Below are 15,175 nucleotides of genomic sequence, written 5' to 3'. Positions count from 1 at the left end.
GAGCCGACGCTAATCACCGAGGCCAAGGCCGCTGAGCCGACGCTAATCACCAAGGCCAAGGCCGCTGAGCCGACGCTAATCACCAAGGCCAAGGCCGCTGGTCGACGCTAATCACAGAGGCCAAGGCCGCTGGTCGACGCTAATCACAGAGGCCAAGGCCGCTGAGCCCAGCAGCAAAGACACCTGCTGAACCGTTTTGCAGCCTGGTGACATAGGAGGTAATCAACCCGGCCTGCAGCCTGGTGACATAGGAGGTAACCAACCCGGCCTGCAGCCTGGTGACATAGGAGGTAACCAACCCGGCCTGCAGCCTGGTGACATAGGAGGTAACCAACCCGGCCTGCAGCCTGGTGACATAGGAGGTAACCAACCCGGCCTGCAGCCGCCAAGACCGAACCTAGCAGCAGCACCTCCAGTATATTACAAGCACCGACGCCTCCGTTAGTGCCTGACGACCTCGGTGATGAGGAGCCAGCGCAGGTTTGTCTGGGGAAATACCCAACCCGCCTGTACTGTGGGAGAAAACAGACATTTTGTAGCACGTGGTTCAAAGGCAGAGAGTGACTGCTGCAAGGCAGATGCAGTTTGATGAGTTATGGGAGAAATACAAGCACACGGACACCCCCGCTCCATGCAAACGGCCAAGAGTAGTGAGTAGTAATCTGAAAGAATATGTGGTGGAAACACCAATGGGCCAGCTAGAAGAGGACAATGAGAGGGAGTGTAACAGACTGTCTTTCAGCACTCTGGATGCTGTACTGGGAGAAATGTCAGCAAGATTTAACCAACGAAACAGCCAACTTGCCTTGCACCCAGAGAATGAAACCTTTATGGATGTGGAAAAAGTGGAACCACTGCTGGACTGTGTTTACTGTCACACGCCAGTTTCTACAGACTGAAATCGCCCGATCTGGAGAAGAAAAATGGACAACGCAGAGCATTTTGGAGAGATTCTCAAGGCCTCTAACAGCAATGTCTACTGTGATGATGGCATTGAAGCTGGGATTAACATTTGGAGCATCCACGGCAACTTGCCAAAACTCCTTTTCAACATAGAAAAACGTATTCAGTGAGCACAGACGGAGCATGTTGCACAGGAGGAAAGAGCAGCTGATTCAACTGACATTTGAGAGGGATCTTACAAGCAAATTCTGTGGGGAGTGGAAGGAGAGACTGCTGAGGAGGTTCAACACAGCATCAAGGCGGCTGCAACTCTTTTGAATCTGGGTGAGAACAGGCAGCCTGGCTGGGCTTGGAGTATTTAGTTATTTGCTAGCTTTTGGAAATGCGTGGCAAATGTCAGAAATAGGCGTAGACGTGATTTTCTTTATTGGCCTTGCTGCCAAGTCTGCTGCTTGATTTCTGTGATTGGATTGGAAAAGTTTGGTTTATAATATATTCGGATTGTTTTTAATGTTGTTTTATAATGTAGAAGAGGTGCTTTGCATTACATTGATGAAGGTGGGCAGACCTTGACCAATGGTTGAGTAACGATGTAGCTATAGTGTTGCCATTAACAACTCGTTGCTATGGAATACTAATGTCTCTGTTATCATACGCAGCGTAGGACGGCACTCTTGTGGGAAGACAGCTTGGTAGCTGCGTCCAAGCTGCATTGTACCGATAAGTCCTGGTAGTGCATTGTACATTATTGTTTGCTTTCCGCGATTGGAAATGCATTGTATTGGCATGAGGAAGTGTTATTACGGTAATTAGCAACTGTTTTGCATAGGATTGATGGGTATTTTGCATGTAGCTGTGTAGCGTTGTCATAACTTGCAATTTCTCGAGCCGGTTATGAATTGTCAACGTTTGTAAAGCGGTGCAGTAGCCTGTATTCTTGCGGCAAGACAGCCGTGCGTGGCTGCAAATACATTGTGTGTAATTGTACTATCGATTATAATCCATCCTGTGTTATCAGCAAGCGAAAATAGTTGTGCCCCCGTAGTAATTTCTGATGCCCCCTTGCCGAGTTAATCCTACCGCCGGGCCTGGGTTACAGGTGAAATAAATTATGGTGAACGTGCAAGATGATGAGATTGATGCTCCTTTCCAATAAATATCGAGGGTCTTATTCTGGTGACATGTTGATCGATGCTTGGCTGCTAATGAAGGTAGTTATGTGGCACTACATTAGATCACTCAAATATGGTATCCTTCCGCGCTGCAGGATACATTCAGAGTAAGAATTAGTGATTAGTCCGGAGTCCCGGCTAGTGCTGCGGCTGACCCCCTTAAATACCTGCCGCCTCAGTACATCCACCTCTTCCTTTTCTCACCTCATTCATTCGTCTTGGAGATGAGAGGCTGGTGGTTGACAGAGGAAAAGGAAACCAGGTAGAAAGAGGAGGATACAGGGCATTCATAAAGCATTCTGACCCCTTGACTTTTTACACATTTTGTTACGTTACAGCATTCTACAATTGATTAAATAAATAACAGTCCTCATCAAATAAAATAAAATGTTATTTGTCACATACACGTGTTTAGCAGATGTTATAGCGGGTGTAGCGAAATGCTTGTGCTTCTAGCTCCGACAGTGCCGTAATATCTAACAAGTAATATCTAACAATTTCACAACATATACCCAATACACACAAAACTAGTAAGGAATGGGATTTAAGAATATATACATATATGGACAAGCAATGAAAGAGCAGCATGGACTAAGATACAGTAGAATATTATAGAATAGAATACAGTATATACATATGAGATGAGTAGTGCAAGATATGGAAACATTATTCATGGTTAACTAGTCTGTTTATTCCACTGATTCATATTGATACCAGTCCATTCATTGGCTGTAAAAGTGGGTAAAAACAAGACAAGCATATAACTGTAGCTATGTGGTCTTTACTTGAGTGTGTTTCATCAGGGTGAGGTCAGAGAGATGCTTCCAAGTCAGTATTTTTCTGAACTCATAAAATCCTTTATACAATCTGATGGGATGAATGTTCAACCCCATTAAAATAACCATAAGGTCTATATAGTACCTTTAAGTTAAGACCTCACAGATCTGTTCATGGCAAAGCAGTTCATTTAATTATATTAATTCATTCTTGAAGAATATAACTTATAAATCATGAGCCTCATCTTGAGGAGTCACCTGTGACAGTATTCATAAAGAGTAGGAGTACTGATCTGGGATCAGTTTAGCCTTTTAGATCATAATGAAACAGATTAGATGGACAGGGGGGACCTGATCCTAGATCAGCACTCCTCCTCTGAGACACTGCCTTTATGAATAAGGGCCCAGGAGTCACCAGGACCAAGAAACCGGACACATACTGTTGCAGTCTAGCTACAGCAGGTGTTTACTGCCATCTAGTGGAAGATACCAATAAAACACTTTATTATCAGGGTGGGGAGACCGCTGAGCTGAACGTAAAGACGCAGGGAAAGGAGCATCTCTTTATCAAATCCTCCTTCAGAGTCACATGCAGGTAAAACATTGTGATTTCTATATAGTGCTGTATCTGAAAGAGCTTATTCTGCAGTTTCTATGACACTTACCTTTATCAAATAACTCTCAACATTCAAGAGGTGCAGCTCTATTTCCAAATATCACTATTTTCAACAATATCTGTGCTGTCAATGTATTTTGCACATGACCACTCCAGCGTCAGCATTGCTCTGGCAACTAAGCAAAAACTAGTAACATAATCAAATTAAAATATGCTATTCTGTGGTAAAGCAACACTCACGGTGTGATGGAGAGTGGTAAAGCAACACTCACGGTGTGATGGAGAGTGGTAAAGCAACACTCACGGTGTGATGGAGAGTGGTAAAGCAACACTCACGGTGTGATGGAGAGTGGTAAAGCAACACTCACGGTGTGATGGAGAGTGGTAAAGCAACACTCACGGTGTGATGGAGGGTGGTAAAGCAACACTCACGGTGTGATGGAGAGTGGTAAAGCAACACTCACGGTGTGATGGAGAGTGGTAAAGCAACACTCACGGTGTGATGGAGAGTGGTAAAGCAACACTCACGGTGTGATGGTGTGTGTGTGTTCAGTGTGTGTGTGTGTGTTCAGTTTGTGTGTGTGTGTGTGTGTGTGTGTGTGTGTGTCCAGTGTGTTTGTGTGTGTGTCCAGTGTGTTTGTGTGTGTGTCCAGTGTGTGTGTTCAGTGTGTGTGTGTCCAGTGTGTGTGTGTGTGTGTGTGTTTGTGTGTGTCCAGTGTGTGTGTGTGTCCAGTGTGTGTGTGTGTGTGTCCAGTGTGTGTGTGTGTGTGTCCAGTGTGTGTGTGTGTGTGTTTGTGTGTGTCCAGTGTGTGTGTGTCCAGTGTGTGTGTGTCCAGTGTGTGTGTTCAGTGTGTGTGTTTGTGTCTAGTGTGTGTGTGTGTGTGTGTGTGTTTAGTGTGTGTGTGTGTGTTCCCAGTGTGTGTGTGTGTGTGTGTGTGTGTTTAGTGTGTGTGTGTGTGTTGTGTTTGACACAGAGACACTGAGGAGTGATTGTTACCATTGTTATTATTTACAGGGACACTGAGGTGTCAACAACATAAACCCTAAACCCTGGATAGAGGGGCTCAGTGAATGTGGAGTGGAATGTGTTCAGGTGGGTCAGTGTGTCAGAGGAGACTCTGTAGAAGGACAGAGTGCCGGCTGGCCAGTCCAGATACACTCCTACTCTGTGGGAGCTGGAGGAGGGGACGTCTATGGTAGTGGGGTTATTATTGTGAAAGGCAGAGTATCTGTTGTAGAAGCAGATCAGACTCCAGGACTTGTCATTGTATCCAATCCTACAGTCATTACCCCATCCTCTCCTGCTGATTCCTTTATATGTCACTCCTATACCAGCCCTTCTCCCACTCCACTCTACCTCCCAGTAACAGCGCCCAGTCAGACCCTCTCTACACAGCACCTGTGGACAGAACTCAAATCTCTCTGGGTGATCAGGATACGGCTGCTTCTCTCTCCTCCATGTCACCTTTCTGTTCTCCTCAGACAGAGAGAGGAATCTGTTTACTGTGTTTAGGTCCAGTGTGAGATCACAGACATCTGATGGATGAAACCAGACACAATATTAGAAATCATCATCATTCACATTAGAACGTTAACTCACTTTTCACTAATTCATTTAATGTAGATGTTTCTAGGTATCAAAAGGAGAAGTTAAGGTAACTTGAGACTTGTTGAATGATCATATGTTATACTGTATGGTAATATAAAACACACTTATTCCCATTAATTACACACACACACACACACACACACACACACACACACACACACACACACACACACACACAGGACACACACACACACACACACACTGGACACACACACACACACACACACACATCCTGAACACACACACACACTGAACACACACCCTGAACACACACACACACACACTGGACACACACACACACACACACACATTGGACATACACACACACACACACACACTGGACACACACACACACACACACACACACATCCTGAACACACACACACACTGAACACACACACACACAAACACACACATCCTGAACACACACACACACACACACACACACACACACACACACACACACACACACACACACACACACACACACACACACACAGGACACACACACACACACACACACACACACACACACACACACACTCACACACACACACACACACACACACACACACACACACACACACACATCCTGAACACACACCCTGAACACACACACACACACACTGGACACACACACACACACACACACTGGACATACACACACACACACACACACACTGGACACACACACACACACACACACATCCTGAACACACACACACACTGAACACACACACACAAACACACACATCCTGAACACACACACACACACACACACACACACACACACATTGTCAAAGCAACTCTTTGTAAACTTTGGTGTCCCTGATTTGTGCTTCTGTAGAACTACAGCTGATATTTAATATGACCAAGTAAGTAATGATGGTGGTCTTTGACTTTGACTTCACTTGAATTAAGACTTATTCTTAGTCATATTCTTCACAGCAGTCAACACTCACATTTTCTAAGTCCAGGTTTCATTGTGTTCTCTCCACCATGTTCCACACTGTAGCGGTAAGCAGAAGAACAGACAGTCATTGAGGGATACACCTGAACTCACACACAAAGTCAGCATATAACTTTGTCCAAGTGTGTGTGTGTCCAGTGTGTGTGTGTGTGTGTCTGTGTCCAGTGTGTGTGTGTGTGTTTCCTTTTTGTGTGTGTGTGTGAGTGTGTGTGTGTCCAGTGTTTGTGTGTGTGTGTGTTTCCTTTTTGTGTGCGTGTGTGTCCAGTGTGAGTGTGTGTGTGTGTCAACTCTGTGTGTGTGTGTGTGTGTTTCCTTTGTGTGTATGTTTCCAGTGTGTGTGTGTGTGTGTGTGTCTGTGTGAGTTTGTGTGTCCATTGTGTGTGTATGTGTGTGTGTGTGTGTGTCCAGTGTGAGTGTGTGTGTGTCCAGTGTGAGTGTGTGTGTGTGTGTCCAGTGTGAGTATGTGTGTGTGTGTCCAGTGTGTGTGTGTGTCTGTGTGTGTGTCCAGTTTGAGTGTGTGTGTGTGTTCACTCTGTGTGTGTGTCTGTCCAGTGTGTGTGTGTCCAGTGTGTGTTTGTGTGTGTGTGTGTTCACTCTGTGTGTGTGTCTGTCCAGTGTGTGTGTGTCCAGTGTGTGTTTGTGTGTGTGTGTGTGTGAGTCCAGTGTGTGTGTGTCCAGTGTGTGTGTGTGTCCAGTGTGTGTGTGTGTGTGTGTCCAGTGTGTGTGTGTGTCCATTGTGTGTGTGTGTGTGTCCAGTGTGTGTGTGTGTATCCAGTGTGTGTGTGTGTGTCCAGTGTGTGTGTGTGTGTCCAGTGTGTGTGTGTATGTGTGTGTCAAGTGTGTGTGTGTGTCCAGTGTGTGTGTGTGTGTGTCCAGTGTGTGTGTGTGTGTCCAGTGTGTGTTTGTGTGTGTGTGTGTGTGTGTGTGTGTGTTTGAGTCCAGTGTGTGTGTCTCCAGTGTGTGTGTGTGTGTGTGTGTCCAGTGTGTGTGTGTGTGTGTGTGTGTGTGTGTCCAGTGTGTGTGTGTGTCCAGTGTGTGTGTGGGTGTGTCCAGTGTGTGTGTGTGTGTATCCAGTGTGTGTGTGTGTGTCCAGTGTGTGTGTGTGTGTGTGTGTGTCCAGTGTGTGTGTGTGTGTGTCCAGTGTGTGTTTGTGTGTGTGTGTGTGTGTGTGAGTCAAGTGTGTGTGTGTCCAGTGTGTGTGTGTGTGTGTCCAGTGTGTGTGTGTGTGTGTGTCCAGTGTGTGTGTGTGTGTGTCCAGTGTGTGTGTGTGTGTATCCAGTGTGTGTGTGTGTGTCCAGTGTGTGTGTGTGTGTATCCAGTGTGTGTGTGTGGTTGTGTGTGTGTGTGTCCAGTGTGTTTGTGTGTCCAGTGTGTTTGTGTGTGTCCAGTGTGTGTGTGTGTGTGTTTGTCCAGTGTGTGTGTGTGTGTGTGTCCAGTGTGTGTGTGTGAGTCCAGTATGTGTGTGTCCAGTGTGTGTCCAATGTGTGTGTGTGTGTGTGTCCAGTGTGTTTGTGTGTGTGTCCAGTGTGTGTACTGATACACGTGCACACACACACACACACACACACACACCGGACACACACACACACACACACACACACATACACTGGACACACACACACACACACACAGGACCCACGCACTAGACACACACGCACACACACACACACACACACACACACACACACACACACACACACACACACACACACACACACAGTCAGCATATAACTTAGTCCAAGTGGTGGTCAGAATGTTTGTCTTAACTAGCCTGATAACTCCAACATGTCTGATATGAACATTGACATAAACCCTCTACATACTTGAGTTTCTCCAGTCTGCAGTGTGGATCCTCCAGTCCAGCAGAGAGCAGTCTGACTCCTGAGTCTCCTGGGTGATTGTAGCTCAGGTCCAGCTCTCTCAGGTGTGAGGGGTTTGACTTCAGAGCTGAGACCAGAGAAGCACAGCCTTCCTCTGTGACTAGACAGCCTGACAGCCTGCAAAGAGTCAAATCAAATTAAAACCACACTGCTGTTCTTTGGTGGTGAAAATATATTTTTTCAACATTTTCAGATAAATCAGAGTCCTGAAACCTGCCATATCTATTCATATATTTATGACCCTAAACCCTGTCTGTGTTTTATTTAGAATTCAAGGCACACTTAACCAGCATGGCTACCACAGCATTCTGCAGCGATACGCCATCCCATCTGGTTTGGGCTTAGTGGGACTATCATTTGTTTTTCAACAGGACAATGACCCAACACACCTCCAGGCTGTGTAAGGGCTATTTTACCAAGAAGGAGAGTGATGGAGTGCTGCACCAGATGACCTGGCCTCCACAATCACCCGACATCAACCCAATTGAAATGGTTTGGGATGAGTTGGATCGCAGAGTGAAGGGAAAGCAGCCAACAAGTGCTCAGCATATGTGGGAACTCCTTCAAGACTGTTGGAAAAGCATTCCAGGTGAAGCTGGTTGAGAGAATGCCAAGAGTGTGCAAAGCTGTCATCAAGGCAAACGGTGGCTATTTGAAGAATTTCGTTTAACACTTTCTTGGTTACTACATGATTCCAGATGTGTTATTTCATAGTTTTGATGTCTTCACTATTATTCTACAAAGTAAAAAATAGTAAAAATAAAGAAAAACCCTTGAATGAGTAGGTGTGTCCAAACTTTTGACTGGTACTGTATATACATGAATGAATGCATCATTATTAACAGTAGATAACATGTTTCTAAACACTACTAAATTAATCCTTGTGTGTGTGTGTCTGTGTGTCCAGTGTGTGTGTGTCCATTGTGTGTGTGTGTGTCCAGTGTGTGTGTGTCCTGTATGTGTGTCCAGTGTGTGTGTGTTCATTGTGTGATACAGGAATACTGACCTCAGAGTCTCCAGTTTACAATGGGGATTCCCCAGTCCAGCAGAGAGCAGCTTCACTCCTGAATCCTTCAGGTCATTGTTACTCAGATCCAGCTCTCTCAGGTGTGAGGGGTTTGACTTCAGAGCTGAGACCAGAGAAGAACAGCCTTCCTCTGTGACCAGACAGCCTGACAGCCTGCAAAGAGTCAAATCATATTAAAACCACACTGCTATTCTTTGGTGGTGAAAATAGTGGCAGTATATTTTTTCAACATTTTCAGATACATCAGTGTCCTGAAACTTAACATATCTATTAATAAATGAATGTATCACTATTAGAAATGACAAATTTTCAAAGTATTTCTTGTAGATAGAAACATGTATAGTACAAATATTTGAGTAGACTGACCAGAGCAGTTTAAAAAGCAGTATCAGTCAAAATACAGACAGTGAGGTATCAGATTTAGATTGTATTGAGTATACAGTCACACTATATCTATTTTGACAGTGAAGCTAACATTTTAAATGTGTCTCTGTACTCCAGCATTTAGGATTTGAGATCAGATGTTTCATATGAGGTGACAGTATATAATGTCACCTTTTATTTGAGGGTATTTTCATACATATCTGTTTCACCATTTAGAAATGAAAGCACTTTATGAATCTAGTTCCCCTATTTTAAGAATTCATAAGTATTCTGACAAATTCACTTATAGTGTATTAAAGTAGCCAAAAGTTTAGTATTTGGTCTCAAACTCGTTGGTTGCATTTGCAGTTTGTTTTGGTTGTGTTTTGGGTTATGTTTTGCCCAATAGTAACTGAATGGTGGATGATGACTGGATTCATCTTCTGTCTAAGAGAGTAGATAACATGTTTCTAAACACTACTAAAATAATCCTAGTGTGTGTGTGTGTGTGTGTGTGTGTGTGTCCAGTTTGTGTGTGTGTCCAGTGTGTGTGTGTGTCCAGTGTGTGTGTCCAGTGTGTGAGTGTTTCCAGTGTGTGTGTGTGTGTGTGTGTGTGTGTGTGTGTGTCCTGTGTGTGTGTCCAGCGTGTGTGAGTCAAGTGTGTGTTTGTGTGTCCAGTGTGTGTGTGTGTCCAGTGTGTGTGTGTGTGTGTGTGTGTGTGTGTGTGTGTGTGTGTGTGTGTGTGTGTGTGTGGTGTATCGGGTGTTTGGTGTTTGTGTGTCCAGTGTGTGTGTGTGTGTCCAGTGTGTGTGTGTGTGCATATGTGTGTGTGTGTTCTGTGTGTGTACTGATACACGTGCACACACAGAACACAAACACACACACACACTGGACACACACACACACACACAGTCAGCATATAACTTAGTCCAAGTGGTGGTCAGAATGTTTGTCTTAACTAGCCTGATAACTCCAACATGTCTGATATGAACATTGACATAAACCCTCTACATACTTGAGTTTCTCCAGTCTGCAGTGTGGATCCTCCAGTCCAGCAGAGAGCAGTCTGACTCCTGAGTCTCCTGGGTGATTGTAGCTCAGGTCCAGCTCTCTCAGGTGTGAGGGGTTTGACTTCAGAGCTGAGACCAGAGAAGCACAGCCTTCCTCTGTGACTAGACAGCCTGACAGCCTGCAAAGAGTCAAATCATATTAAAACCACACTGCTATTCTTTGGTGGTGAAAATAGTGGCAGTATATTTTTTCAACATATTCAGATATATCAGTGTCCTGAAACCTGCCATATCTATTCATAAATGAATGTATCATTATTACAAATTATCAAAGTATTGCTTGTAGAGAGAAAAATATAAAGTACAAATAATTGAGTAGACTGACCAGAGCAGTTTAAAAAGCAGTATCAGTCAAAAGACAGACAGTGAGGTATCATATTTAGATTGTATTGAGTATACAGTCCACACCACATCTAGTTTGACAGTGAAGCTAACATTTGAAATGTGGCTCTATACTCCAGCATTTTGGATTTTAAAACAAATGTTTCATATGAGGTGACAGTATATAATGTCACCTTTTATTTGAGGGTATTTTCAAAAATAAATGCACTTTATGTATCTAGTCCCCCTATTTGAAGAAGTCATAAGTATTCTGACCAATTCACTTATTGTGTTTTAAAGTAGTCAAATGTTTAGTATTTGGTCCCATATTCCTTGCCGACAACGAGGTGAACAATGAGTGCATTATTAATACATTTGAATGAATGTTAGGTTTAGGGTTTATATGGCAAAAAACAGTATGGGTTTATGGCACTCTTGCTCCTCCTTGTGGCCGTCTGTGGGTGCTACATAACTCATTCATGACACTTGCTAGGCTCATAATCTGAGGTAGCAACTGCCTCAGATCTACAAATCCATTAGCTAGACCACCCGATTAGACAACAATCACCCCATTATACCCATTTGGTTTGCAACTCAGTGAACCTGCGCAGCATTCGCTCAATTTGATGCCTACTAACAAAGATTTCGATGCATATCAAATTACCCAGCAGTCATTTAGAAACAACAAGTCGTCAAATAAATTGTTATTACTTAATTAAAAAATGTCTTCTGGCTGTTTAAATCGGCCACATCTTGAAAAAGTGGACAGGGACATGCGTTTTGTTTAGATTGTACACTTCTTTCTTAAAACAAATATGGTTAACCATGACCAAAATTTTTTTAATGTTTGATGGCTATCCGCCAGCCATCGCCTCTTAAACTGTGTCTCACCTCACTATTGGTGACCACAACATGTACTCAGGTGAACAGTGTGCGCACTCACCAAATAGCTGTAACCTTGTTAATAATCAGTTACCAGAGGTACACCTACAGGGTTAACACTCACCAAGTAGCCGTAACCTTGTTAATAATACGTTACCTGAGGTGAACCTACAGGGTTAATGCTCACCAAGTAGCCGAAACCTTGTTAATAATCAGTTACCTGAGGTAAACCTACAGGGGTAACGCAGGCAGGTCTCATTGATAACAATAGTGAAGCTGGCATTGTGACGCAGAACAATGGACTGGGAATAGAACGTTCTGAAGGCGAGTCGGTGTCACGGAGCTCAATAGAACTAATAGGAGCTGGTAGGGTGAAAAATGACCAAACATAAGGCCTGTTTTTTCGCGATTACTTCATAACTAGGGACAGAAGGTAATATTATGAAACTGGGCTCCATGGCGGATGCAATGAACTAATTTTATCAGAAATAAACGTTGTAAAAAATGTCACTTGAGGCTCCCCGAAAATAATATTCAAAAGTTCAGTCCTTGGACACAGAGGGGTTAAACACTAAAGTTACCGTCCATCTAGTGAAGAGAGGAGAACCGGACAGAGGGAGCGTAGGAAGCCAGCATCCGTCAACGAGAGAGGGAGAAGCCCTCCACGGTATTTAACAGGTGGAAGAAACAACCCGGGAGCTCCAATGGTCCACAAGAAATGCAGGCAGCCGGTGATGATGTAGTGGTAGCTAGGATAACTAGGATGCTGCTGGTAGAGTAGCTAGCTTAGCTAGCTGTACCGACTAGCTTGGCTAACTAGCAGGTCGTTTGTCTGTCCCTCGAGGATGATGACGAATCCGGTGAACCACACAATTAAACAAGAATAGCGAGTGAAAAGGATCTGGCTACACTCATACTGTCACTGACCAAAAAGGAAATTGAACAATAAACTTTGGCGTCTCAACACTGTAACAAACTACGTCGTTATTCCCCAACATCACCTCAGTCCACTCAGCGCGTAACTGGACAATATGCTTGGCGCCACACCGTACGTGGACGCGGACAGTTCTGGGCGTGGACGCGGACAGTTCCAGAACACGGACATGAGCAGAGCAACACAATACATTTACATTTACATTTTAATCACATAGCAGACGCTCTTATCCAGAGCGACTTACAGTTAGTGAGTGCATACATCACCCAGTCTTTACACTGGCTTACATTAGTAATATTCATTTATTTATTTTTATATGTAAAACAAACATTCAAAGTTTTTTTTATAACAATATTTTGAGATCTGTCTGGGCCCATATCCACAAAGTATTTTAGAGTAGAAAATTGGTCGTATAAGTGCTGAGAATTAAGACATTTTACTCTTATGGGTATAAATGAATGCATAGAATTTTGTCTTCATTTTGGCAGATTAACTCATGCTTATTTCTGAAGATAAACTCAGGTTTTCACCCAGCGGCTAAGGAGTTGGAGCAGTGGCAGGAGTTGGACCTATGGCAGAAAGGTGGCTGGTTCGAATCCCGGGCCGGGCGCTGGAAAAAACGGGCGGGCTTGATCTGACCACTGGAAGGCTGCTGGGTTCACATCCTCAAAACATTCACCTATCGTTGATCAGAACTCTAGAGGTTCTTCTTCACTGAACCCAAAAATATATCTAACTTTTAGTGGTTCCATATATTAAGGAAGTGATAGAAGCCTTTTTGGTTCTATAAGGAACCTTCTTTTCTAAGTGTATAATAAACACATTTTTCTTATGATTATTTAATTACATACATCATGTTTTTTCATGTTATCCCTTTGGAGCGCAACATCACGTTGTTAAAAATTGAATCATAAATTGGCCATGGCTATAAATTGGGCAATTGAAGGCATCTAGGGCGAAATATGTGTTCGATGAAAATGAACATTGTATGCAAAGTTGTATGCAACATTATTGACAAGGGACCATGATGCCTACGATGCCAAAGCTATTTAGAGTTGTTAAACGGGTGTGAAGAGTGTGTTGGTATAATGGTAATATTGTCAACATTCTGCTTGTAACAACCATCAGAATTGGTTAAAGAAATATGCATTCCATTATATTAGGCAATAATTAAGAGTAGGCAAAGTGGTCGTGTCGTATTAAAATTCTATCAAATGTCTTCCATTGCAACGAGTCCAGTCAGGGTGCTGCAGAACCCCTGCAGTACCTCCACTGACCCGGATTGAGAACTCCTGATTTAGCAGATGCTCTTATCCAGAGCGATTTACAGTAAGTGCATTCATCTTAAGATAGCTATTTATTTTGGAAATAAATGTAAATAAAATTGTCATCTCACCTCTTAGCTTTGGTGTCATGTTCCCCAGAGAGACTCATTTTAGAGGCAGGGCCCCCCTCCTCTCTCTCCCCAGAGAGACTCATTTTAGAGGCAGGGCCCCCCTCCTCTCTCTCCCCAGACAGACTCATTTTAGAGGCAGGGACCCCCTCCTCTCTCTCCCCAGAGAGACTAATTTTAGAGGCAGGGCTCCCCTCCTCTCTCTCCCCAGAGAGACTCATTTTAGACCACTGACCCCTAAACAGAGACGCAGCATGTTGGTTGTGGTGAACACAGTGACAACTAATTCTAGAATGTCAATTGTTCTCTTTTATCCATGATCTCTTAGAAATAAAACGTTTACTAACAGACATATCGAAACAGTCAGGTTATTTAATGCAATCAGATAAACATCTCTTAGAAATCTAAAATCTATTAACTTAAAATCTGAGATCAGTAACACTTTGAACACACCGACTGCGTCTTTGGATTTTGGTACACCAGAAGTATATTCATTTCCAATGGAACGCTGTGTTTGCCTTGCAGCATTGCGTTGCAGAGGCAGTTGCAGTGCGTTCTGTGTGGTGCATAAATTGGATTAATCGAAAGTATGCGTCAAACTGTATGCGTAAACAGGTTGACAGAAATGGTAGCAGAAGGTGAAAGTTTAACTTTTGCTGCACACATATTTAAATGATGCTGCATACTATTTTATCAATGACACAGTCGGTGTGTTCAAAGCGTAATATTGAAGGTACCCAGAATAAATAATTTCTGATGAAAAAACGAATGTAAAAAAATTGTCGACAAACTCACCTCTTAGTTTTGGTGTCAGGTTCCCCAGAGAGAGTTATTTTAGAGGCAGGGACCCCCTCCTCTCTCTCCCCAGACACACTCATTTTAGACCACTGACCCCTAAACAGAGATGCAGCATGTTGGTTGTAGTTAACACAATGACAACTCATTCTAGAATGTCCATTGTTCTCATTTAATAATTATCTCTTAGAAATAAAACATTTACTAACAGACATATCGAAACAGTCAGGTGATTTAATGCAATCAGATGAACATCTGGTTGTGACATCTCTTCTCCATGTTAACTGTCAATAATAATAATAAGTCACTGTTTGTTAAGGTAGTTATAGACAGTGCAGCAACACAAGGCCATGTCTCACACTTATTTGTATTCATTAAAAGTCGGCCATTTGTTGTCTTTGATTCTGAGAATGTAGACAGAAGGGCTAAAACAGGCATGATTGATCTGAGGGGAAATCATTGAT

General features: G+C 43.4%; 1 protein-coding gene across 1 annotated transcript in view; it reads right to left on the bottom strand.

Annotated features, from left to right (window-relative positions):
• Nucleotides 1–4,476: 4,476 nt before the first annotated feature.
• The window catches only part of LOC311113821 (NACHT, LRR and PYD domains-containing protein 12-like), a gene marked incomplete at its 3' end in the record, with an annotated part of 112,380 nt that continues 101,681 nt past the window's right edge, over nt 4,477–15,175 (bottom strand). Inside the window, exons 10-14 of the mRNA XM_084189118.1 lie at nt 10,332–10,505; nt 8,933–9,106; nt 7,870–8,043; nt 6,039–6,085; nt 4,477–5,003 (exon numbers count right to left, since the gene is read on the bottom strand). Coding sequence (XP_084045244.1) covers nt 4,477–5,003; nt 6,039–6,085; nt 7,870–8,043; nt 8,933–9,106; nt 10,332–10,505 — 1,096 coding nt within the window. The remainder of the gene's footprint in view (nt 5,004–6,038; nt 6,086–7,869; nt 8,044–8,932; nt 9,107–10,331; nt 10,506–15,175) is intronic.

The sequence above is a fragment of the Coregonus lavaretus genome, assembly GCF_964263955.1.
Source record: "Coregonus lavaretus genome assembly, contig: HAP1_SCAFFOLD_454, whole genome shotgun sequence".
Taxonomy (NCBI): domain Eukaryota; kingdom Metazoa; phylum Chordata; class Actinopteri; order Salmoniformes; family Salmonidae; genus Coregonus; species Coregonus lavaretus.
The sequence above is the reverse complement of the archived record's forward strand: the minus strand, read 5'-3'. Positions and strand labels throughout refer to the sequence as shown.